General features: G+C 43.8%; 1 protein-coding gene across 2 annotated transcripts in view; it reads right to left on the bottom strand.

The window, feature by feature from the left end:
- DPF3 (double PHD fingers 3) overlaps nucleotides 1-27,527 on the bottom strand; it is a 188,411-nt gene that overhangs the window by 16,715 nt on the left and 144,169 nt on the right. Inside the window, exons 10-13 of one of the 2 annotated variants that reach the window (XM_032445149.1) lie at nucleotides 20,855-20,967; nucleotides 19,443-19,524; nucleotides 1,421-18,426; nucleotides 176-1,295 (exon numbers count right to left, since the gene is read on the bottom strand). In XM_032445149.1, coding sequence (XP_032301040.1) covers nucleotides 18,356-18,426; nucleotides 19,443-19,524; nucleotides 20,855-20,967 — 266 coding nt within the window. In that variant the 3' untranslated portion in view covers nucleotides 176-1,295; nucleotides 1,421-18,355. Of the gene's footprint in view, nucleotides 1-175; nucleotides 18,427-19,442; nucleotides 19,525-20,854; nucleotides 20,968-27,527 lie in introns of both variants that reach the window. The other variant, XM_015864660.2, reaches the window with a different exon arrangement.

Raw genomic sequence — 27,527 nt, 5'->3', positions numbered from 1 at the left:
AAAAAGAAAAGAAAAGAAAAAAAAAAAAAGTGAAAGAAGAGATAAACATTTTTCTGAGCACAAATTTGATGGCTCAGATTCTTGGCAGGTGTAAAACTGCAGATTTAATGGAGGTACTCCAATCTGAATCAGCTGAGCGCTTACCAGAGGAGCTGACCAAGGCAATTACACTTACCCTCCTGTGCTCTTGGCCTCACGCTGTCCTCCGTGAAATTTCCAGAAGACATTTTTATCCTTCAACCATAGCATGAGAGATGATGTGCCATGAACAGTGGATGAAATGGAGCATTTTTTTTCTATGGCTTTATATTGCTTACTGGGATTCTCCAACGCCTTTAAGTCTCAGGCTCTGATTGCAAATTTCAATTGAGCTGGGGCAATCGTAATCTTTCTCTCTTATTCCCTAGTGTTTAGTATGGTGTAATGTCATGCTGTGTCCTTTCATTCAGAAGGGACTAACGAGACATTTCTTATTCCATCTCCCCGCTCTGATAGTCATGTGTTTTCATAAAAATTATAAGAACTTAACAACCATATGGTTTCATTGTACTTGGCCAAAAGGACCAAGGAGTTTAGAAAACATTAGTAGGAAGCAGATGATTTCATGGCTGTACTTGCTCTTCCCTTAGGAAGCTGGGCTAAAAACAGACAGGAAGTGCAAGAGAAATTATTAAATAACACTGTTAAGACAGACAGATGGCCATTAACTATCACCATATTTGATTCCAGAGATAGGGACCTTCCATTTTACCCTGCCTTGCTACAACAGCCTAAAAATGACATGTTAGAAGACCAGTCTTTGGGCTCCAGTTCTTCTACAGACAAAGCCTATTTTCCTCCTCTTAATTTTCTTTTTTTAACTCCACAGACACAGCAAGGTGGTTCTGTTTGCATCTGAGCTTGGGTGCTGACAGCTGATACTGACAGCACAGCTCAGGGAAGGACACTGTTTTCTTCAGCACTGGTAGTAGCAGCAGTATGGGGGGCAGCCAGCACTCCTCTACCACCACAATAAAACCAAGGAAACACTGCACAGTGGGTGCATGCTATTTGCATAATACAAATCAGCATCCCACTATACAAATCATCTCCCTGCAGCCAAGTAATCTTCCATCCCCACCCTACATTCCCTTTCCCGCTTTCCATTGTGTTTGGCTTCCTCACACTCACCCATTACCACTCCTCATTCCCAGCCAGGCCCTCAGCTTCACACCAGGAATCCCGTACCTCCATGGGGTCTCTCCATCCCTTTGCTCTTACAGCCACTGATCTACTGCTCCCACTAGCAAAAAGATCTGTGAAAAGGGAGGAAATTTAACTAGCTAACATGAAAAGGAAGGAAGAGATGCCAGCCATCTGAGCAGCCTCTCAAAGCTCCCCAAGAAATAGCAGAAAAATAACAGTTGCTGGAAAAACTTACCCAGAAGCTGAAGCCATTGGTTTCAGAGGATGGCAAGATGAGAATCACACATGTGCCTGTATCTGTTAACATACTTCTCTGTCAGAGCTCAGAGCCTGCAAACAGCTTGGATGTGCCCATGTGTTGCATTGGCATCTGCACACAGAAACCACCTTCAACTGGAAAAGCTCCACTCTTGTTCATAAATAATTGCCTGACCAGCTGCTGCCAGCCTGGAGAAAAGGACTCGGAAAGGTCACAAAAAGAGTGAATGCAGAGCCCATCCTTGAAGCTCTCACTGCCTGAGTTAGACTCCTCCGGACCTCTCACTGGGGCACTGCCTGGAGTGGTAACAGCTGCCATGTGCTCACCTCACCCATTCCTTGCATAGAGAATGGAGTCATGGTGTTACGATCGGCTTTGTTCGTGGCTGTGCCGCAGGAAGGTGACCCGGGGGCCTCCTGCCCTGTGTTTGAACAAACAACGCTCCCAAATAGCAGGCGGGCTTTTCCACGCGAAGCACGGCTGACACCTGACTCTTTGCCTGGCTTCTCCCAAGAGGACGTTTTAATGAGGCCCACAGCTGTAATATCGCATAGAGAACATTAACAATGCTAATTACCTAAAGTTTAGCCCATGAATACTCAACCAACTGTACCTCAGAGACGAATTGTTTGGGCCCAAATGAAGCAGCATGGATGGCTTGCAGGGTGCATCAGGGCTGTGGGAGAGCAGGCATCAGGCACCGAGCTGGCACAAGAGGGCTGTTAAACGGGAGAGGGCCTGAGCACAGAGCACTGCTGAGATTGCAGAGAGAAACTGTCTTTGGGTGGCCGGTTCTCTCTTGATAAAACATGGAAGGTGTTGATAGGTCTCTCGGCATCATCTCATACAGGGTCTGTGTGGAGCACAAGGCTGGGGGCAAGGGAGGGGGTCTGTGGAGGCTCTGTGCCAGGCGGCCGCAGCTGGCGCTGGCTGAGCGTGCACTGCTCTGGGAGCAGCCAGCAGCAACACAGACGTGCTGTGCACTAGCGAGCGCTTGCCTGGAAGAAGTCCAGGGCCTCTGCTTCACGCCATATGCACAGTCATTCTGCAGCCCAAGGTCACCGCGGCGGTACTGAGGGCATGCTGGGATGGCTGCTCTGAACTGAATGCTCAGGCTGCCCGTGCTGGAGCTCATGCTGCCAAGCAGAAAACAAAGCAGTGTGTACTTTGCTGCACGAAGCTTCGCTGTCTCTTCTTCCTTCAGCTCCTTATCATGAACGCCGCGGGGCAATGATGTGCAAGGAGGGCTGTTGTGCATCCGAAGAGGAGATTTGGTCCACCCAGGTGTCTCTCAGAGGGAGATGTGAATTTTTAGCAGTCTGTGTTGCTCGGCTCTAATTGAGCACAAAAACATCACATGGCAGGCAATAGCCCATTAGCAACACTGTGTGCTGAGGGGCCTTTTAATTATTTTTGTGTTCCCAGAGGACTTGAGAATGCTCTTCACAAGCATGGCGCAGGAATGCCAATTAGGTGGCCTCCAGCCCCACTAGACAAGGTCCGGTCACATCACCTTGCGTCACTGGCTGAACCCTGCCCTCCATTTTCTCCCCAAGTCTGCAGCTCTCTGCCGTGAAATATTTATTAAAGAGAGATGCTGCCTGTCGCGAATGTCGAGTCCCCGGTCTCCTTGCCAAGGTCAGGCTGCCGGGGAGGTACTTCTGCTCTCTGTAGCTCCTCGACGAGACTGACAGGGCTTTCTGCTGCTCAGCACCAGGCAGGCAGCCCCAGGGAGGAGGCTGCTTCCCTTCCTGAGGATTCTTGTTTCCCAGGAATAAGGTGAGCACACAAAGAAATTACTGAAGCAGAGATGGCAAAGCTGCGAGCTATTGCACTATCAAAACACATAGTCACGCTAGGGCCTTTTGGGAGCACAAAATATAAAGCCATTAAATCAATTTTTACTGTTGTGAAAGGTCTGCTTCAGTCTTTGCTGTCACCTTCATAACTTCTTGGGAAACTCCTACACGTAGAAATAAACCCAGTCCCACACAAGGGGATGTGAGTTTCGCCCTTGGCTTACATGGTTTCCACCCTCTGAATTTAGCTGTGGTTTGCTGAGTTTGACCCTATCATTTTGTACAGTTTTGGTGCCAGACTAATGCTGAGAGCTTCAACTTCAAGCCATTTGATAAACCTTTATCAGCTTTGCCATATTAAATAAGCAGTCACAACATCACTTGATCAAACATGGTGAAAGTGTTGTGAAAGTCTTCCTCCCCCAGTACGGGCACAAACCAAAGAGGTAGGAAAGATATCCAGGAATGGAAACAGCTCTGTCAATGTAAGAGGTGAGAACCAGAGTAACACAGCATGTCACTGGGATTCACTTTCCCTAACCATAACCTCTAAAAGGATCTTGGAGGCAAAAAAAAACAACATGAGAAGGAAAGTGATACATACCTTATCACTGGGTTGTGTGTACTCAGCCTGGTGCTCCTGGGCCCAGCTGTGCAGCAGGTTGTGGTGGTTGATTCCTGGTGAACCTGCAGACCTGGCTCTCCTGCTTTGCCATCTCATGGCCTGCCAGGAGTCCCGCTGCATATTCTCTCCTCATAGGGAAGCTGTCCCATAGCTCCAAGGCTTCCTGCTGGTCCTCTGTGCCTCCCTTAACTCACCCAAAGGCTTTTTGGATACGTATATGCTGGGCTGTGCGGATGGGAGGGTAGGGTTTGTGGAGGAAGAACCAGTGCTGCAGGCACTTCCTAGACCAGGACCGCACCCTGGATTTATGCAGGGATCTGATGACATTTTCTGTTTTCTCCTTTTCTTTCCCCCCTCCCAGTAATTCCTAATATTTTACATGCTTCTTGACACCTGCTCAGACTCGACCTGTCATTTTCTCTCAGAATTAGCGATGCTGCTGAGATCATTTTCCTGTGCACTGATGGCTAATCTAGAGCCCCTCATTATGCATGTATAATTAGGGTGGGTGTTTTACCCCAGAAGCATTACTGTGCATTTATCAACAGTAGATTTCATCTGCCATTTTACAACCCAGTCATTCATAAGCGTGAAAAACTTCTGCAACCCTTCACAACCTGCTCCTGTTTTGACTGCCCAGAACAGTTTTTCATTCTCAGTAAACTTCTCACCTCACTTTTTGTCCTCTTTTTCCAAATTGTTTCTAAATAGCTTTAAAAGAAAACCTACCTGGGACATTTTCCTTATTTGTGAAAACATATTGTTTATTTACACCTTTATACTTCACTGCTGCAACTACTCCATGCCTTTTATTGGAAATATCATGATAGTGGCAATTAATTACACCGCTGTTCAAAATAGTTGCACTGGAAAAAGTTTTAAGAAGTGTGGACAGACAGCACAGAAATACAAACAGCACTAATCCCATTTTTAGAACTTAGCAGACAAAACACACTTGCTTCCATCAGTTTTTCTACACTACCTTTGAAATTCCACTAAATTCAGTCTCTCATGTGCAATACATATTTTTTTCTACATTTATCACCACTTCAGAGTTCATTAAACCATTCCAGAGCCAATTGTTGATAAAACCCTCATCTGGATTCAAGATATTAACGAAGTCTAACTCCTCAAGTCTCTGGCACCAAGGCAACGTGTTGTCATAAATCCATAGGAAACCAGCTTTCATTAGTGCCCTTGGCCATGAAACTAATTGTTTGCTCTGCACTGGGCACCTGCTCATGGCTGTGGGCAGCAGGAAAGTCATCAGCATTTTAACGTTCTTCCTTTGCTGTGCTTTACTTGTTTTTTGTCTTGGAATTATGAGATGCCAGGGAGGTAAAACAGCGACTTGGAAGAAAACAGCTGCCAGAAGCATGGGCTCCTGTTTCTTACTTTGAGCCGTGTGTACGCGTAGAGTTAAAAAATACTACTTAGAATAATGTAAAGCAGAAATCTGTTGCGTTCCTTCAGAATTACCCAAGCTTGCTTTAATAGATGCCCGATTAATTGCATGCTGTCTGAGAGCTTTTGTTCCTCTCTGGAGTGGCTGTGGTCTGTGCCACAGAGGTGAATGCTACTCTACTGTATGGCAAATTTGACATTGAAGGGCTCTTTGTAGGAATAGGACTGCCATTCTCCCCCATTGTTCCTTTGATTAAACAGTGCCAGCAAAAGAGACAGTTTTGATGGTTGTTTTCCTATTACGGGCATCTGGCTACTAAGAACTGGGCTGAGATCACCACATCACAAGCCACTGTAGAGATCTGTTTGTGCACTCTGATCCCACAGCTATGTGATCCAGATGACTATTTGGATACACACATTTCATAAGGGAGAAAGACAAACAGTTTCTGGGATGTGGTGAGTTGTGCACAACCATCCTCTGACACCACTCTTCCAGTGTCCTGACCCACAGCTCCCCGGTACACCTGAAACAACTCAGGAAAGAGAACACTTTTCCTCCTTTTACATCAACATGCTTCACAGTGGACTCATTCATTAACTTCCCCCAGTTGCCAGCCCTTTTGTAGCTCCTCACTCGGTGAATCACTGCTTAGCAATGGCTCAGCATTCCCTCTGACACTTGGGGCTCGCCCAGCCTGGCCCTCACCCTCAGGCACTGCGTTAGTCCATAACAGATACCAGACTAGTTGACAGACGTCTGCTTTGCTGAATAAATTTGAACATGTAGAGCCCCTCCACAGAGTCTGACCACCTCGTTTGCACCAAAGCAAGAAGGGAGAATCTCAGAGCACTCTCCTCTCTTTATCACACTTCTGTTTGAACATGCAGCAAAGGATACAGGAACATCTTTCCTTGGACTTTTAATCGAAGTGCTTTAATAAGAAAAAGAAGGAAAAAAAAAGAAAGAAAAAAAGAAAAAAAAAGTACATACAAGTTCTAAACTCCTGTTTTCTGCAATCGTTCACACTTTTACTAAATTTCAACAGAATATTAGTAATGTAGGTAGTCAACACAGCTAACAAACTACAGTACAAGTTACTAATAACAGTACAAGATGTTTGGAATACATTCTCGCAAATGTGTGTGAATACCAAAGAAATCCTGCAAAGCTGAGAGGTTCCCATACATGTTGCCCTCTCCTCTCCAGCACCTATAGGATTTCCCTCATGGGCTTCCTAACCACAAAAACACAGAAGGGCTGGTCCTTGGTAGGTGCAACATCATTAGCCATGGAGCATCATCAGTTTTATGAGTGAGGAGTGGGACTCACTCTGTGCTCAGATAGACACTTTCAGGCCAGGTGGAAACACTGTGCATGTCTCTGTGCATGACAAAGCGATGGACCTCCTTGGTTACAGCACTGAGTAACATATTTTTCTGAGGGTTTCAAAATGGATCTGTATCTGCTGGAAGAAATCAGATCAGGACAGCTTAAGAACAATCGAGAGCACCCTGCATTCTCAGTCGTTCTGTGCAAAGCTGTGCAAATCTTCCTCAGAAAGCATAAAATCTGAAGAGTAAAAGCCCACACCACCAGCTCTCCACCCTCACAAAAGGCCTGCAAAGCTATCAAGCACTTAAGAAAACAGAGTGTGAGATAAAAGGAGCAAAGGTCCTCCACACAAGCCATATCAAAACAAATATCTACATACACACATTGTAACAATACAGTCACTTCAGATTTCAAAAGAAAGGTTCACACTTTACAAAGGAGGGAAAGAGAAAAATAACACAAGAAGCTGTTCTTATTGTTATGTACTGGTTCCTAAACCTGTTACCTTAGCCTGTGGCCACCAAAAATGAATGCCAAGTAGCATAGCATGAACCCCAACAAGGCCTCAGTGGGGTAGCAACAGGTGACCTGGAGGTAGTGTACTTAGCTGAAAAGCAATCTGAACGAAATGACAAGCATTTTTATCCTATTCTTGCACATTTACATGATTGACGACATTGTGACAAGGGTGCTGGTATGACGTGTCTCTCTAGCCCTATGAGCCCACCTCCTTGCCACACCAGCATCATTCACAGAAGGCTTTTTTTCTCATAAGCAAGAGTGATATCTGGAGTATTTGTCAGACAGAAAACCTTATTTTCTCACTCAGTCATTCTGGCTTGCATCTGTGCTTACTGTGTGACAAACAGGACAACCAGCTTCATCTGAGACTGCCAGATTTTTCTCACAAGCATTGATATAAAATCTTGTCACTATTGCCCTGAAGACTGATACCTCAATCGCACAGTTCAGTCAGCAGCATCCCAGAACCCCTCCCTCCCATCTATTCACTGACTGGTATTCAATTATTCTGGTGGGAAGCTATGGAAGTTGGCAAACCCTTGTCAAGGCTGGCTTCTCAGTTCATCAGCACATTACAAAAAGACTGAACGCTGGTGACTTCAGCTTGGAGCAAAGACAACAAAGTCAATTTCTTTTATGCAGCAAAAAGGACAAAGATCTATTCAGGTGACACAGAGATGGCATATCGAGAAGACATGATGGTGGTTCAGAGTTAGAAAACTTCCTCAGCTGTACTGCCCTTTCACTAACTGATTTTCTATTCATACCAAATGAATTATTCCTAGTTTTCTCCAGCCATATTATCTTGATACCACAGTCAACGTGTTACAAAAGTCACTATGATGCAGTCACTCAACATACACGTGTGCCATATATGTCATGTATGGGTAGGAGTATGTACAGCCAAGAGGCAGAGCAGGTTTTAGCCCCCACCTTGTTATTCCCATAAGAGAAAGCAGATCTCAGGTGAGACAGAGATAACACAGAGCATTTCCAATATTTAAAAGAAGGCTTCAAGTATACTAACAGATAAAAACCTCAAAAACTAAACAGCAGGAATGGACATTAATAGAACAGCTCCTGTTACATAGCCAACTAACTCAGGTGCTCTAAAACGTGTCTCAGCTTAAATCATTTTATCTTGCAGACCATGCAGAAGAAAGAGGTGCTGTGTCTGCAGGGAATCATTGTGCTCTCTCAGTATGGCCTAGAAGTTACCTGTTCTGCCTCCTCTTCCCTCGCCCACTCTCTTTATAACAACAGCTCTTTTGCTTCAGTGGCTAGCTGGTTAGACAAGACTATTTAATTACGAACAAACTCCAAGGTCAAGGTATTAGAAGACTGGAAATAGATACCCTGCTACTTCTCAAACAAACAATGCATTGTACATTTAGAGCTTCTCTGAATCGTCCCTCCACAGAGCATAGCATCATGAGGGCAAGATTTCCATCAATCCTGAGCTGGCACCACCAGCTCTAAGAATTAAAATGTAAATCAGGCCTCCTTCCACAGCCTTTCACTCCCCTGCTAAAATCGCTCCCTGCTGCCCAGAGAAGCCAGTTCTTTCTGAACATTTGTGTGAGACAGACATTTCTGTTCAAGGACCCCCAGGGTATTCAATCGCTCTCACACTGGTGACACACCAGACATCAGGAATTGTTTTGACCACTTTGTGTATTTATTTCTTAAATTACATGTAAACTAAAATAGAAAGAGACTGTATCCCATAGCCAAACTTAACTATTAGACTAGTAAGGACAATAGGAATTCACTTTCTTCCTCAGAAATTCTTCAGAAATCAAATTGGGATCTTCTCATGTTGCAGGACATTTTTTCATCTCCACTCTGCACTAAGTTTTACACCATGGCTGTTGTGCGTGTCACTGACCCTTTGCTGAAAGGGATTCACACAGGAAACAAACCTTGATGATTTCATCACCACAGTACTGAGAATGGATAAAAGTCACATCCCACTTGGTAAATCTATGGCATACCCCAGTTGTGCCGTGGTCATGGGTAAGAGAATCCATGAAGACTGAAAGAGCCTCTTAGGAACACTTGTCAGACAACCTCTATCTTCTGGTCACTTTGGACCTCCAGTGACCTTCCTAAAACACCTTCAGTTTTTGCAGAGGGCTTTCAGGAACACAGATAGAAATGGGTCATACAGTGTCCTGATACAGACCATGACTCCATTCACTGTTACAAGAAGCAGGATGGGAAGAGCCCAGCTGGACACCAGAGCACAGAGCTAGACATTCTATAAATACCTTTTTCCTGAGGAGATTTGATAGCAGAAATCAATAAGGTATAACAAAAAAACAAGCCCTCCAGTTATTTCCTGAAGCCACTTTTAAGGACAAACCAGAACCAGATAAAGGAGCAAGTCTTTCAAGTCAGAACACAGTTCTTGGATGTTTTGCCCCCAAATTGAATTAATCTTAAAAGAAGGGAAGTAACCTAAAAGCCCTTAACAGTCTATTTTTAAATGAGAGGATGTTTTTCATTTAATTCTCGATAACACAATAATTTGAAAATAACTGAGGAAACCATATAATCCCAGATGGTCTGCGCTCCATGTGCTCTTATGAAGCTGCTATGACTCCACCGCATTAAAAAAAGACATACATTATTCCGTAGCAATTGTCCGTGACACTGAGGCTTACAACATAAATATTGCAATACCTCATCCAGTTTCTGTATGACACACCATGTTTTATTGCAGTAATGTCTCATAATAGATGAAGGTGCTGCAGGGTCCTGTTTGGCCAATTGCTATAGGACCCTGGAGTGCACTTCCATAAGGAGGGAATATCTCCCACAGGAAGGGAGTTAAGACGAGGTCTGGATGTCAGGAGAACTGACTAAAGGCTTCACACGTAATTCTGGTCAAATCCTTTCTGTGTCTTTTTCCTCCCAGCTGCTCCAAGACAGGGAGGTTCATTCCCTCTTTGCAGATAGCACTGGATGCAAGGTAATGGAGCACAGCCCTGCTACACACAGCAGAATGCCTCTAAATCAAGAAGCCAGTGTTTTTCAGCGACGTGACAGATTGAAAAATGCTTCTGGTACTTCCATGAGTGGGTTACTAAGCAACACTTTGGCTTCCAGGGAGTAGCCGTGCTGGATGTGATCTCATGTGCCAGCAGCCTGACCACATCCCCAGCTGGAGCAGTGGGGAATGAAAGCACGTGTGCTGGCAGTGAGGCCATGTGGCTCCCATGGCTGCCAAACAAGCTCCCTCCAGACCTGCAGTGGTCACAAAGATGATACAGACCACTCATGGAGTGGCTAAAAGCAAGGACCACGCTATGATGTACAGCCAGGAGGGAAGTCATGCTTAGGAGGTTATGCCCCACTTGGTAAATCTATGGCATATCCTACTCGTGCCAACTCCCCTTCAGCCTTAGAGCAAACAGAGCTGGAGAGGACAGGCTCCAGGGACAGATGCTAACAGTGTGGGCTGTAGAAGATTTCCATGTGAGGAGAGACTGAGAACAAAAAGACTGGAACAGATTAGAGATGGGGCAGGGAGGTGAGCTCAGCACGGAGTGAAGTGAGGTTTGATGCAGTAGAAAAACATGTACTGCAGGAAGAAGCTGTTCACAGAAAATCAAATCCTAGTACACTGGAAACTGAACAATCAAGTCCAAACTCCATCAAATCAGGGAGAAATTCAGGCTGGTTGCTGCCTGCTCTGCAATGTCTGCTGAGATGTCTCACTTCACTTTGAAGCCTATGACATAGCATCACCAGAAACAGACTGAACCAGAACAAGGCCACACTCATCTGGGACTGAAAAATCTATTTTCTTCCATGTGTTGGGTGTACTCAACTAGTAAAATGTGCATGTTTTTAAATAAAGACCAAGGACTCATACTACTTAGGCTGAGCCTTCTGAAAACACCTGGCCAACCTCTAGGCTTGAAGTCAGTCAAAGAATATTGACTGAGAGCACTGAGAAGTTGGTCTATCTTTTAGTGAATTTGTAAATCATGGTCCACATATGGCAGCAATTGTACTGTAAGGGGTAATTTTTGCCTTATTTTCTTAGAATGTTGACACACCTTTGGCATTTCTCCTCACTCCTTCTGCTGTTTCAAGGTCAGTAACACCTACTGATCATTTTTTTGGATCAATTCCTGGTAGGTGAGCCATGTTTATGGTAAATAACATAAGTATGGTGTGCAAATATGGTGCCAATATGTACAACTTAAAATCTCCTTCTGATTAAAATTAAATACTATAGCATCACACAGCAAGGCTCTATCAACGTATTCATGTGGTTGCCACTGTTTTGAGATCATTTCTTGAGCATTTCAAAAGTGCATAAAAAAGTTGATGCTATCATTTTATCTGAGAGACACATTATGATGCCACAGATTTATTCTCCTCCTTTCCTCCCTTATGATTAATGGGGACAATGTTGTCCCACTGTCAAATAGAAGTTCAACAGCAAAGATCCTAATTCACCCACTTCTCATTGATGTTTCTCTTTGAAACCACTTCTAGTGAAAAACAATCAAGCAAACAAACAAACCGTGGCAGAGGTGGCAGATAAGGAACAGGTGAAGTAATAGCTTAACATGTACAGAAACTTCTGATTCTTAGGTGACCTGACTATCAACACAGATGACAATTTATTTGAATGCTTTTGAATCTCTCTTACATCCACAATTCAATGAGACAGATTATTCCTGGACCTGTCCCCATTACTGCTGACCCAGGCTACGGTGATGGAAGAAAGTCAGAGTAAACTGGAGGGAGGGCTGTTGATCTCTGCTGCAACACAAAAAGGTAATGCCATCAAGGTAAAGATGGAACATTTCTTCCTGCATTTTTAAAGAACATTTTACAACTACAAAAGAGTCTAAAAGAATGGCTGTGTGACCTTAATGCAGAATTGGGATTCAGTCAGCATGTGAGTTTGATTCCCTGCAATGATCAAGGGTTTGCTGAACACTTCTAAAGGGAGAGGTGAAAGTTGGTGGTTTAGCCTGAACCTCTCTCTATTTCTGAGTCGTTCTAGACCCTTCAGATCAGCTTTGGTATACACTTTCTCTGAAATTCATGAAAATATTTAGGAGAAGAAAAACACTAGGATGAACAATGAAGGATATTCCATAATGAAGGTCAAAGGAGAGAACATGGAAATTCCTCATGCGCTTATTATCGCCTCCCCAAAAGGATGCAGGGGCACTTCCCTTGTATTATATTCCTAAGAAGTCTTGGAAAGAAGGGTATATTGAGCATGACATCCACATCTTTTCCTTTGATTTTGATCAGCTACTTCCCAATTAAGGTTGCTGGCAAAATCTGCACTGTGCATAGTGGACATCAAAATGCAGCCCTTATCTGGCACCTGGGCTGTGATCTGACACGTGCTCCAGCATGGTTCTTGAGATGGTGGTGGTGGTGGTCTGCCTTTCTGGCATGCGTCCCGTGAAAATCCTGAGCAATTTAAGGAAATCCTTATCCTGAATTTCAAGATTGTAAGTACATGGTTCTCTGATGAGAATTAGCACTTTCAAAGATTGATACAGCAACAGCAGGAAGTCCTTTCCAAGAGGACAAAACCCTAGACTGAAGTATCTCGTGCACAGGTGAGACAGATGCTACCAAAGACCCTTCTAGATGCTGAAGGAAGAGCTCTCTCCCAGACAATCAGTCCATTCCTTCAAGATGTGGAGAAGAGATTACCATGAAATTGACTTGTAGTTTATTACTCAGAACATAAAGACTCAAAGCTGCCCTTCCCTTGCCCTGGCTCCCGAGAAATGCGGAGAGACGGAACGTTTCCTGATGCACTGTGAAAGTGAAGTTTATGGTCTGAAAAGAAAATACCAGTACCTGAACAATGAGAATAAAGGGCTTTATGCATGCACAGGGGGCAAGCTGATCTGGAAATTGTAGTTTCCTCATTTCAAAATAGCAGTAACAATGTTTATTCTAAATGCACAGGTGAATGCTGTAATAATACTTTGCATTTTCACTCAGTGTGGCAGAAATGTATTGCAAACATTAATAAGCTATTGGCTTGAGTCCCCATCAGCAAAACACCTGATGTGCTCGCTAACATTTATGAAAGAAAGGAGTAAGCCCCCCCAAGTCCCTCCCCTCCCTGTCCCTGCAGTGTGGCTGCTGTTTGCCATTCCTGCAGACACTCTGCTGAGTGCTTTGATGTGGGCAAAGGTGAGACTCCCCAACCTCTCCAGCAGTGCAGATGGAAGGCAGGACTTTCAGCCCTGCCCAGAGGAGAGCTGCAAGCCCTGTTCTGTATGGAAACAAACCCTGCACTTCCCAACTCCACCCAGAAACACCGTATGTGAATAATGCCGGTTACCTCAAAAGCAATTCTTTTTCTTTTATTTTTCTAACTAAATTTATACTACACAGAAAAAGCACACCCAGCTCTACCTGGAATCTCCTTGTGCACAATGCATACAACCCCTCCAGCAGTGACAAGCTTAATTAATATTCCTTTCTGCCCCCACACTCTCCCCTCTCCCCAGCGACCCCTGACAGACCACATGTGTAGGTGTGCAGAACACTCAACAGACCTACAATGCAGAATGGTGTAGGAGTTTTTTCCTTTGGGGCAGAATTTACTGATCCTCTTTTAAAGAAAGGTGAGGAATAGAATTTCAAAGTTATTTAGAGTAATGTCAGCTTCAAAACACACTTTAACAGTGGCTTTGCTAGCTCAAGGACTGGCCTAATGTGTGCTTTTACTCAGATGCTGCAGATTCAATCCGAAGATGGTGACCATTTCTCTGTCTGCTGGCTTCAGGGCCACCACTGAAGCCCCAAGGTAGCCCCTCCCCCCAGCCACCACAGGCACACATGGGGCAGTCCTGCACACATAGCTATGGGGGAAAGCCAGAACCAAGCAACAGTTTCACACAATGCAGTCTGAATTGTTCATTCCCTGCAAAAGCTTGTAATAGCTGGCACCAACACAGCTGCCATTGTGGCCATGGCATATGTATGGCACTATTTACTGCATCCATAAAGTTGATTTTCTGTAAGTGATTTTTTTTAGGTCACCCAAAATGGGCTAAAATGAGAAGGATTTCATGAATATGCTAGACTAACATACTTTAAGTCTGTTATCCAGAGACAGCTTTGTTTAAATACATCCCCTTGACCAGTAAACATCTGTTTTTATAGTAAGGACAGTAAGAACAATTACATCATCTAGTCTAGCTTCCTCTACAGCACAAACCTTCTTCAGTCTGACATTCCTGTTTTTAACTAAAATTGTGTTTAATTAAAATACGTCTCTTGGGAACAGTCCCAAACTTGATTTGAAGACTTTGAGGGATGCAGAATCTACCACCGTCTGTCCTAATTTGTGCTAATATACAGCTTGCCTTGCCTACACAGAGAGCTTCAAAACACATCAGAGTTTGATCATCTCAAGGGCTGGCAACAAGCTCTCACACAGAGTGTGAATCCCACCATTCAGGAGAACAGGCACAGGGATGATTTACCAAGTCCATCACTGGTTAAAAACCAGACAAGCAAAAAAGAAACATTCCACAGCACCTTGAATTTTGTCTCAGTTCAGATAGCCTGATTAAATAGAAACCCAACATGGCCTTGTCTAGCAGCTTTCCCTGCCCATTTGGCTTTGTTAGCTCTCAGGTGAAATGTCCCCTTGCTGCCCTGCCCACTGCACCACAAACATTTACCTAACGAATTGGTTCATTTTATAAAGCTGATAGGAACCACCTGCCTAAGCCACCACACTCTGCCACTTTCAGCAACAGCCATTTGTTCCATGGGCAGTGTTGCATATCCTGCCTCAAGAAGAAAGAGAAGCTTATGGAGCCAGGGTCCTCAGACTGCTTGCTGCTCACACCACATGAGTGACATGCTTGTTCAGCATGTAACTGGTTTTTCCAAGGCAGTTCACCCCAATGGCCATATAGGAACTGTGTCCTAGCAGTACTATGATGGCAGTGATGCGGTACTCTGAGGTTCTGAACTTCTTGACCTCCCCACATTTTGGTAAAGCAGGTACGGCACCAAAAATTTGGGAGCTTGATTAGTATTTCTGAAGTGCACCAAGATGTACAGTTCTGAACGCATGCTAACAACATCCCTGTGAGAAATTTACCAGCCTCCTTTCTAGGAGGGAGCTCAAGAAGTAGGGAGCATGCAGCTGGAGGATGCCCTCAGCATGGAACAGCTGGCATCTCATTTACTGCTGAGTTACCTCATGCTTCCTAGCTATGTTACAGCATGGAGCTTAAGAGATCACCATGGATAAGTTCCCTCTTTCACTGAGCTCTGACAGTACTGTGCTGCAGAAGATCTAGCAATCCATCCTTCCATCATACCTCATTAGTGGTGAAACTTCAGCAGTGCCATCGAGAAATATTTACAAACATGAAAGATAGCATTAACAGTGGTGTGGGAGAAAAACGTGGTCCACAATATGGATAAAATGGCAAAACAGGAGAGCAGGTGAGCATGAAAAGCACAGTTTGTCAGTCAATGTCTCCATTTCAGGGACAGAATACTGACTCTTTCTGCGCCAGTCACTCCCACCAACATCACACAAAGGACTACCAGGTGCTTAGATACAAAGCTGTATGCCTAAACAAAGGCTAAAGCAGTATGTATTTTTCTACTTCCATCCCAAGGTCAACACAAACACTGGCAAATATGAAGGCAAGAACTCACTATAATGGAGCTCACTAAGCCCAGCAGCCCAGGCAGCTAAGCACCAACTTGAACACCAGAAAAACTTCACCACCTCTGCTGCTCCCATCATCAGCTCCATCACAGAATTTCCATCCAGCTCTCACACCCCCAGTACCTGTCTCTCTTGCCACTAAGCTCATTTTATATGGTACAGTCAAGCAGCGTCTCTGCCAAGCACATACTTGTCCTCTAATCAGAGCAGCAGCATGAACTATGCAGTGGTCCCAAAGTGTCAGATCAGCAGATCAGATAGGTGCCAAAGCTCCTGCAGAGGAGCTGTGGCCCACGGGTGCTCCCCAGGCTCAGGGCAGATCCCCCTGTACATGACTCACTCCAAGCTGCCCTGCATCCAGAATCACACTCTACCACCAGGACATGTCCTCAGGGCCAGCCATCAGACTGGGTGACAGCAGCTCAGCAGTTCAGAATGGGACCTCAGGAGTGAGCAGTTCCTTGGACTGGGCAGAAGAAGCTTCGCTTGACATTTGTTCTACAGCTTTGTCCAGAGAGGTACCAGACACCTCATGCAGGTAGGTCCTACACCTGATGCTCAAATATCTTTATACTCTTGGCTCGCCCAGGACTGTAACACAGAAAGTTAATGTACTGAATTAATGTCACAGGTAGCAATTGTGGCCATTCCTGGAGGAATTTGGTCCAAAACAACTAGGATAAACACTTCCTTAAACCCCTTTTCTAACAGGTTAAAGTTCTCCCACTGCAGTCTGAGACAACATCATGAGAGCACATGGGAGAATCCAACAGCTGGCACGACTGCTGTAAGCTGAACAAAACACTAAAGGTGAAGAAACTATCTAAGTAATGAGGAAAAGTGCGTTAGGTCAGTATAGTTCATTCTAACTAAGTGTAATTAGCAGGAGAAAAAGGAAAAATTAGTTCACTGCTATTCTTTCACAGTGTCCTTTCAGGGACACTTCATTTTGCAGAAAAGTTTCAACCAGAATAAATATCCCAAATATAACCTTCAGTGCTCTTACCTACTTGTACAGGCAACTCAAATCACATGTTGCTTGGGACTCTCATAAATGTATGCCTTAATCCAAGTTTAATCGATGCATAGAAAGAAACACACCCACAAAAACGGTCATTCTGGGCTACTTGGCTGTTTGGGGAGTTGCATGTTTTTAACCTTAAAAGATGCATCAGGTAACAACGTTGTAATGTACTCACTTGTCCTCCTGGTGATGTCTTAAGTTAATCAAAGGGACTCAACTGTGAAAATACTTTTTCAATCGATGCTCTCGCTTAAACGTTTCTCCATTTCACATGCAGAGGTTTGTTTGAACAAACTACAATATTCCTATTTAAATTTTAAAGTAACTACAAAAATCTTTCATATCAGGTTCCTTTCACCAGAGCTTGAGAAGGCTTCTGCAAAAAAATGCAGTTACAGACAATTTGGGGGTAAAATGATTTGAAAATCAAACAAATCTTGAGAGCTATTTTGATTAAAAAACAAAGCAAAACAGTACAATTCTGGAAGAGCTGGAGGTTCTACTTAGGCAATTCCCAAGATAAAATTTCAGCTTCCAATTGCAGAATATTTTAGTTTAGAAATCAGAAAAAATTATCAAAAGTGCTTCATGTGACCTTATGCCAACGTTGTTCCTATTTTCGGCTTACTGTCGACTGCTCAGAAAACTGGAACCTATATTTTCTGTGGTCAACTTAAAACGACAGCTTTCTTTCATTCAGTTTTCTAAGCTGGACGGCAAGTCGGTTACATGTAGAACCACTCACAATTTTTTGTCAGTAAAAATAAAATGATACATTGGAACTACGTGATAGCACCGGAGTGGGACAGTGTGCCCGAATATCCAAAAATACCAAATGCAGCATTTAAGCGTCTGTGTATGTTCATACTGGCAGCGCTGTTCCTTCAGAAACACTGAAACCAGATGTCTGAAGATCTGCCAAATCAAAGCATTTGATCTAAGAGAGAAAGTGTCACTCCCCCAATTCTGATCAGTGCTTCTCTCAGTGACAACACATCGTTCACAACATGGGACGTATTGAACTAACGCAACTAAGAACACAGAGCAATTGCAGTAAAGAGACTTCCAGGCAAGCCTTTGGGCAATAACAACTAGTGCTGATTCCTACCAAAGCACTCACCAATAAATCCTTGAGAGATTTCTTACTATTTCTCCTTCAGAAGAAAACTAAATGGAAAGCACAAGGCCACACAAAACTGACTTCTTCATATCGATATAACAACCCACCCCCTCCTATAATGCATGTGAGCCCATAATGGTACGCAGCAACCATGCATAGCAGTGAAGAGATTCCATCCAGAGCATCAGGAAAGTACGTGATTTTTCTAGTAGAGCCCAGGAGGTTCTGCACCAGTGACAGTGAATACCACAGATACCTCTTCCTGTACTTCAGTGTCCATTCATTTTGATGTTGGCTGTGTCTTTGTGTTCTGGATGGGAATTGTGTGCTGGTATGACAACAACAGGAGCAAAGTGTTTCTTGATTGCTGGAGCTCCTCAGGCCTGGAAGCCAAAAGCTGATGCTCTCTCTCTGAGCAGCTCCCGGCACAAATGACAACTCCAACTCCCTGCAAATGAAGAAATCCTTATGATACCAAATCCAGATATTCAGACTTTATGCCAAGATTGCCTTGAATAGGAAATCAGATGTTTCTGACATTGGAATTGCCTATATGCATCTGGAGCCAGCTCTGTTGCCCTTGATGGCATGCATGTAGGCTCTCTACACAATTTACAGCGCAGCTGGGATGTGCATTTCTGACTACAAGTATTTCATACTTTCAAAATTCCAATACACCATCTCCCAGTTGAACAGCAGCCTTTACCTAATTATTACCACCACTTCAAAATTCTCCCCTCCTTAGCCCCCTATTTGTCAAAGTTACAAATATTTAGCTGCTGCAGGTAGAATTGATTGTAATTATTCTTGTCTCATCTCTCATGTAAACTACAGCCATTGTGCTCAGATATCTCCTTCTCCATTTCTACTGCTCTCTGCAGATTTAAGTTAGAGAATCAGTAACGCTAAGGGACTAAGTGGCAAATTATAACCAGTACTTGTAAATTCAGACTGAATCCTCATCAAAGGACTAAACTGCACACTGAATGCAATATAGACCTTAAAACCCTCATCCATCCAAGGCACAGACAGGTCAGAGAATGAAGGCTTTTTCTCCTGCACCAGTCTCCTGACAACAGTATCAGCTATTCCAGAGAGGGCTTTCTCATCTGGAGCTTTCTCCCTGGGATCTTGACTTCTTAGGAAGCCTAAAGTCACTGCTCACAGGAGCTCAACCCAGCTGCCTGAACTGAGGTGTCCAGTGCCATCTGGGACATCCAAAGGTACCCACAACCTGCAGAAGAGCCATGTGTGGGAAGAGGAAGGATAGATCAGACAAGATTGCAGAGGACACCTCAGATCACACCAGCCCTTAAAGTCTACTCAATTGCTTTCTTCCAAGTGCTGCTTGCTTTTCCTTTGCTACTGCTTCCTTAGCTCTTCATGATCCTGGCCAACTTTCTGAACCTCTTTTCCACAAGGACTTCATTCTTATTTTCAAAGCAGACTTCTGACATATGTTACCTTCGGGGGGCTCAAAGACTGGTGGATTCAAGCAATACATGTGATAGCCACGGTCACAGTCATCACAGAAGAGCAGCTGGTCCTGAGGCAGGGTTGTTGGAGAGACAGAGGGGAAAAGGGAGAGAAGGAGAGGAGAGGAGAAGAGAGAGAGAAAATGATGTAAATTAGTCTCTTGCCAAGATGAAGACATAAGCATGGTAACCAGCAGTGCTCATCTAGGAACACAGAGCTGCAACATAGAGACTAAGAGACCATGGGGTAGATAAAAGCCACCACAAGATCAACCACCATATTCCTGAGAGGCCATAAAGAGCCCTAGCTCACCACAATGGCAAATCCACTTTTAATTGGAAAATCTTCCTAAGGGCCAGAGGGCTTCCTCTCCAAGGCAGCCTCACAATGTAGGACCAAAGGCTGTTAGGTCAGTGATATTCTGCACTGAGAAAAGAGGACTGGCATCCCCACTCTGCAGGGTTCTAGTACAGTCAAGCTCTGGATGTTATTCTTTTAGGGGAAACCTTTTTCATCAAAAGCTTGGACTTAGACAGTTATCCAAAACTCAGCTGAGTAGCAAATGCCTTGTGAAGTAGATGGGAATAATACAGTCATATCTCATGGCCTGCAGCTCTTTCACTCATATGGGGAGAAAAATCCTTCTCAGAAGTATCTTCTGACTCCTAATGCAAAGCCCTTATTCTCAGATTTCCTCATTTACCAGTAAAGCAAAATGAACTCTCAAGCTTCACATTCATTTCGTTATAGGGAATGTAGCCTGAACTATGAAGTTCTTCAGCCCCAGTCAATTCTCCAAGTTTCTCACAGACTATCAAGAATTCTTAGCATCAGTGGAAAAAAAACAACAACAACAACAACAAAAAATCAAACAAAAAACAACCCACAGAAAGGATACTGTTCAGCTGCAGACTCTGAATCATTTAGAAACCCCCAGAATAGGTAGTTAGGTGTATAGAGGTTTAGTCATCCCAATCCAAATGTTTCCATTCCCAAGTATTATAATTAAAATCTTAAAATTGAACCAAGAAAGTAAAATCAGAGACAGAAGAAACATACCTGCCATCTCTGGGGTAATCATCCATTCAGATCTACTCCTGATTACAATATTGGAGATACTACTCTTTTGCAGCTCCCTGCCACAGTGTTGATTTCTATTGAATAAGCATATCGGCATCTCAGGTGGCACTATGTAATACCCATGATAACTTCATCAGAGATGAGCAGCTGAACAGGTCACTGGGAAGAGCCCAGCTCTGCTCCCAGGGGTGGGCCATCCAAAGAGACGTATAGAAGCAGCAGAAAAGCCAGGACCCACACCACCGCCACATGCTTCTCAAGGCAGACATGACAGCAGCTTGCAGTGACGCTTATTGGCGTGAAAATGTAAATCAACTCACATCATTCTCAGAGGTGCCACAAAGGCTGCAGGATTTGCACTCAATGCACTGCCACTGATAGGTTTTAACAGCCTCAGTCATGTTTGTGGTGAACTGCAGGCAGGTCGGGTGTCCTGAGGAAGATTGGAAACAACGGTCATGGTTAAGGCTTGCTTACGTACTGTCAATTAATTGGCATTAATTTGGGAACAAAACGCACATGGACTTGGACTGATCACAACATGGGCTGCAACTAACAGATACCAAAGAGAAAAGCAGGCATTAACCCTTTCGCTGCCGGGCACAAGAGAAAATCAGAGTCATTCCCACCCAATCTCCATAGGCAAAGCAGTTTTATTCAGAGCTCTTAAAAATAGTTTGGTCTTGTCTTTGGTTTTGTTGTTGTTGTTGTTTTGGTGTTTTGTGTTTTTTTGGTTTGCTTTTTTGAAAGAAAACAAGAGAAAGGATGAAATCAGAGACAAACCCAATTTCAGAAAGAGCCCATCCATCTCAACAGAAATTGGATTACGGTTTCAATTAGCTTTGTTTCAACTGCACTGAAGGACCTAGTGGAAATGAGGTTATTCTTCATTTCAGAGCTTCACTTCCCGGTGTCCAAATGGGTGGAGCAGTTCTGTAAATGCGGCTTAATTGGAAGCAGTAGCATATAGAGAAGAAGTAAGACAAGATGGAGGGATACAGCTTTCAAGTTTTTTAAGAGCTCTGCTACTAAAGTTGGTTGGCACAGAAGAAACCAAATTGCGTGGCTAACCTTCCAGGATCAAAACAAGAAACCAAAAGGAAAACACCCCAAGCCAACTCCCACAACGAACTAAATGAAAGGAATAAAGAAGGGAAAGCTAGCAGAACAGTCACATCTAGAGGGGAAGGACAAACTGCCAGAGTCACAACCCCCGCCCCTACATGCGTGTGGACTCCAGCTTTGCAAAACAGCAGTATCACAGTAGCAGGGTCAGCAATGGGCTGTCTGGAGGGGAAAATACAAACAAACAAACAAACCAAAGGTAGGATCAGTGTTCCTTCTGCAAAACAAAACAAGAAAAATATGCCACTGAAATAAAGCACTGAACTCCCAAACCACCCCTATCCAAGTGATGCAGTCTCTAAGTCACCTGCAATAAGCTATCACTTGCCTGCTTGGAAAGCCCTGCATTTAGTATCCCTCTCTGGCACATGTAAGCATGCATGTTGTGCAGAGTCAGTGGCAGGGAAAATGGGACAGGGCTCTCCAATTGCTCATCTCTAGGCAGTGAAAACCTAGAAGCACAGGTACCACATCTGGCACTACTGCATGCTTCTTGTACAGACTTACACCATTGAGTGCGCAGGCATTTTTCACCACTAGCAGATCTGTTGTTCTTAGACAACAGCCAATGGATAGAAAAAATCTTTTCAACCTCCATGAGCTTGACTGTTTCTTTTTAAGAATGGAGAAAATAAAAAGAGCTGTTTCTCTGATAAGAAGAAAAGGAAGGTATGGCTACTAGACACGTGCACACCGATGCACTGTCTTCATTACCAGATCTACCATCAGTATTTTTTCATGACATCACATCACCCATAAGAATAAACATCATCTATATTTTCTAGTTAGTGAAGCAAACAGTTGCTGGGAATTGCTGGTTAACTGTAACACATGAGAAATATATTTCTTTTATGTGCCCAAGCTGTCACAAAATGGTAGAATAAGGATTTTGGTTCTCCAGTTCCATTCACGTGGCAGAGATATGACAACTAACCTCTTTCAGCAAAGAGATGTGTCAACATGTTATTAGGGGAGGTAAACAAAAAGCGAAGGAGATATTTAAGGAAGGAAGACCAGTAATATGTTCATATCATTCTTCTAAGCCATTGAACAAAGAAGTGTGTAGCGACGAGTTAAGAATATTGCTACCTCTTGGATCCCTTGAAATGTCAGCAAAAAAATGAGTCACATTTTACTGAGATTTACAGAGGACCAAGTCCAAACTGAAGTTCTGGGGACCCTGCAGTCATAACTATCCAGAAAGAGATCCTGATACATGATTCTTTTTCTTGCTGAGGGGATCTTGTATAATCTCTGATACTATCGAAGTAGCAAAACCCAACATGACACTGAAATAATCCTCCAGATCTGATTCGCAGCAAATGCAGAACCTCATTTTAGAGCCACTGAAGAGAACAAATGGGTCACACTACACAGCAGGGACGAATTCATCCCAATGGCAGCAAGTCTGCATCAAGAAAGGTTGTACAGTGCTGGAGTATATCAAAGAAAACAACTCATACAGGGTGTGAATTAATCAGAGAGTTAAATAGCTTCAGTCACATTTGAAAAGAAACAGAAAGAATAGAATCAAACTTACAGAAATAAATCAAAGTTAATTGCACGCATGTATTTACGTTCTCACTTGCCTGTGTGCACACATTGCTCATTGCAGACTACAGCCAGAGACTCCCTTCCCCAAATGAAGGTCAGGTTCTGTTCACTGCTTTATTTCTGTCCCTTCACACTCATTCCTGTTCTCTTCCAGCTATCCATCTTGACTGTCTAGTTCCTCACTCTCCTCAAAAATACCTCTGCAGGTTTTCTGTGCTGTGTCTGGTATCAACAGAGTTTTGTCCTTGGAGTGATCCATCCTATTCTGTAGAGCCTTTCTTAAGCATTGCACTCATCACAAGACCAAAAGAATGGGACTTCTGTGGGCTGAGGATCTCTTATAAAACATTAATAGTAGAGTGAGGGCTGCTGTGACAACTTTTTAATAGCAAAGAAAGAATCTTTGCAAAAAAACATCGACTTACTTACACCTTTGGCCTCTCTCTCCAAATGTTGTGATGATGGAGGAGTCCAACAAATGCCCACAGTCACATCTGCAGTCATAGACTACTCTCTGTAAGACCAGGGATCATGATATGCCTGAGGCAGAAAGAAAGCCTTATGGACATCTCTTTCTGTCTTCAAGTCATATCCTCTTCCACTTTAAACAACATGCCTTGTAGTTCCATGACCCAAGCCTAATGTTGCTGGAAAGATTATTTTGAATTATGCCAATAACTCAGTGAGGCACTGCAGCATACAGCTGTTTCAAAACATGAAAATAGCTTTCCCTGCTCTCTCTTCATCTCAATCTCTCTGTTTTTCACTTACTTTAGTTCAAAACCCAGCATTTTTCATAACCTAAGAGGAAACTCACACACTCAAGACTTTTTGGAGCCGCATTAGTAAACACCACCCCTGTTTCACACCTTGGCATTTCCTCCATGGAAAATATACAAGGAGGAAGCCCTGAAGCTGCATGCAGCAGGTTACTGCCAGTAGATCTGAATCCATTAAAAAAAACAAAGGTTGATTTGGCTCATGAACAATTTTGCTTTACACAAAAAACATTTAAAATTGTGGTTCCAGTAACAGATATTGAGGGAGTGCAGGAGCCAGAGTTGGAAAGATTTTCCTGCTTAATTTCATCAGTTATGTGGTCAGGATGAAGAAATACTTGTATTTCGCTAATCTTGTGATAAACTGCATTCCCTGTGGTTAAGGTGTGCAGCAGTCTGCAGCGGGAACTCGGTTATAATTCAGGCAGTGCCTCAGCCCGGGAGAAGTCCCGATCACTCTCACACATCTGTATCAGCTCCGTGCATCTAACAGAAGAAGTAACACATATTTATGGTGCCACTGAAGTCAATAGACAGACCTCTAAAATATACCCAGGGAGCAGTTCTCTCGAAGGAGAAGGCAATATGTTAACATCGACAGTTTCTAATCTACCATAACTATTCTCTACCTAAACTTTTGCTATGCCGCAATAGCTATAAACAACAGAGACAATAAAATTTGCAGTGAGCAGGTCTCCAACAGCTCATCCCTTTGTCTTAGAGCAATATTTTAAAGTATAGATCAGCCCTGAATGCTCTCCCATCTATGTCAAAACTCTCATCTGGATCTGAACTCTGCGACCAAGACCATATTTTACAGTGACATCCGCGTTTCACATGCCACTGGCTTTAATTGTACACTATGTCCATTGGACACCTGAACTGAGGAGTGGGGGATGAAAGCATTTCAGCCACCATTTTGTGACTCCCACACTCGGTACAATTGCAGGCTGGTGGTAAGGAGAATTTAAATGGAAAACACCCTTTAAAAATCTAACATTCTCTTCTGCTTACACTGCCTGTGCAACACTAAAGACCAAAACTGACATTAAAGGGCAGCAGCAATCTGCTGCTCCCAGGCGCTCTGTGACCAGCCAAGGCCTGCAAACGGCTCATTAGTGCTTCTTCAATAATGGATTTTGCATCACAAGATTAATTGCAGCCATGTGCTCTGTCACACCCGCCACAGACTATTTAAGTTAACAATCCAATCAATAACCTTTTTCAAACAAAGGCAGAGATAATCTTGAGGAAAAAAATAAGGCAAGATTCCTATAAAAAAAAATGTGAAATTATTTGTATGGAGAAAAAGGTATTTCCGCCCAGTTCCCAGTTCTGTCCTTTATCTTTGCTGCGTAGTAGTAGGCTTTTTAATCAATAGTATAATGAAAACCCACAGGGCTCCTGGCTATAGCATGTCAGAATTTATTCCATAAACTATTCGAGTCTTTAAACAACCATAAATACATATTATAGATATAGTGACAGAGGAACCTCATCCAAACATGCACAAAAGCTGCAAGAATTCCTCTCACTAAGACTGAATAAGCATTGCTATGACCTCTACCATCATTAGAGAGAATTATTACTGTTATTCATAAAAAAAGAAGGGAAAAGAAACTTGTAATTCTAATAAAGGATATGTTTTTATAGTTATGATATAAAACTGTAGCCTTCCTTTGTCCATCTACAAGTGCAGTTTAGCATGCTTACAGAGAGCTGCTGTCAGCAGTTCCCACATTCAAAAGCTGCCAGCCAAGTTTACCTACCAGTGAATTATTAAAAGTATTTTTTGTTTGCCTTTTAATTCCCGAGACTTTCTAGGGCTCCACCTTTAAAGGTCCCCCAAGCAAACAAAGGGATTTGAAGGACTCCATAAAAAAACAAACGCTCCAACCAAACTGAAAGGCTTCCAGAATCCCAGGCTTCCAGGAGCTGCAGTGCTAAGGAATAGATCAAACATTTCTAAGGAAGGAGGACATGGAGCTCATGGGGTTTTCCTGGCCCTTCCCATCTGGCAACACCAAGGAGCTGTGGTGCAAGGACATATGCCAGCCTGCACAGAACAGCTCTTGCTGAGGCCACAGCAGGAGTGGGTGATGGAAGCTGCAGTTGAGGAGCTCCAGCCTCCATCCTTTTCAGAGCAGAGCCCTGGTGAACTCTTAGGAAAAACAAGCAAACAAACAAAAATTGAAGCCCCATTTGTAGGTGCTGTTGGGTTTTACTGCTGATAAAGAGAGGAAATATTGCCAGTGTCAGTTTCTGCATCTCAATGGAAATGAGCAAACATGGTTGCTTCCCCCAGTGCTGAAGGTTTTGTGTTCCCATGCTGCCACAACAGATTCAAGGCCTTGGTTCATAGACTGGTCAGCCTGATTTGACCTGAGACCAACTTTCCTCTAATCACAGAGTCATAGAATAGAGCGATAAAATTGTTTGGGTTGGAAGGAATCCAAAAAGACCATCTAGCCCAATTCCCCTGCAATGAAAAGAGACACATACAGCTAGATCACGGTGCTCAGAGCCCTTCCAACCCGACCTTGAGTGTCTCCAGGCACGAGGCATCCACCACCTCTCCGGGTGCCGCAATATGCCAGTAACTGTGAAAGAACTAACCTCTCTAATGAGCTCTGAAACAATGCAGCTGTAGCAGAGCCATCAGTTCATGTCACTTCATTTCCTGACCCTGCAGTATTCCTGTCTAGCATGGCCAGGGCTGGGAAGGAGCAGAACCAAGCACGGGGTTCCTCAGGGCTTCCTACTGCAGCAAAAACAGGCACACACATCACAGCCTGGCACTCAAGTATCTGGTAATGGTAGAAGAGAACTCACTTCAATCACTCACACAAGGAGCAAATAAAAAACATGCTGGGTGGAACCCAACTTCAGTTTGACAGGTATAACTGGAGTCAATAGGAACACACTTTAGAAGCCTCAAATACCCATCAGCAAGGCAGGGTTTTTTTTGGCATGGTGCTGGGAGAGCCTTCTGTCTTGGGCTGGCAGGGGACAAAAGTCATCTTAGCATTCTCCTGGCATACCTGCAAGCCACCCCCTCTGAGCACCCAGAGGCTGTACCCACACTTCAAGTCCCAGCAGACCACAGGACCAGACTATGAGACCAGCACAGCTGCTTGCCAGACTCCATACTGCTTAGCTGAGGTGAGACCAGAAACAGACCCCAGTCGAACATTGATAGAAATGCCACATTCCCACAGCATCCCATCCCACAGCCCAGCAGCACTCTGCTCCCCCCTTCTCCAGGCCTGCCCCTATTAGGCACTGCTGGCTGCCAGAAAAAATGGCTGTTTCTTCCCTAAGAAACATAATGTGGAAGCACTCAAATAACCTCATAGCAAAGCATCAGCTTGTTAATGCACTGGTAAGTCATGCCAGCACTGAACGATTCCTGGGGGTGAATTAGGTCAGAGTGACCTCCAGAAAACCAGGCTGCATCACCGCGCAGCTTTATGGGTAATGATCTGCTAATTACCAGGAGGCATTTGGGCTGCTTACCAATACCAACAGGAAGGAA

This window comes from Coturnix japonica, chromosome 5 (assembly GCF_001577835.2).
Source record: "Coturnix japonica isolate 7356 chromosome 5, Coturnix japonica 2.1, whole genome shotgun sequence".
Classification (NCBI taxonomy): domain Eukaryota; kingdom Metazoa; phylum Chordata; class Aves; order Galliformes; family Phasianidae; genus Coturnix; species Coturnix japonica.
The sequence above is the reverse complement of the archived record's forward strand: the minus strand, read 5'-3'. Positions and strand labels throughout refer to the sequence as shown.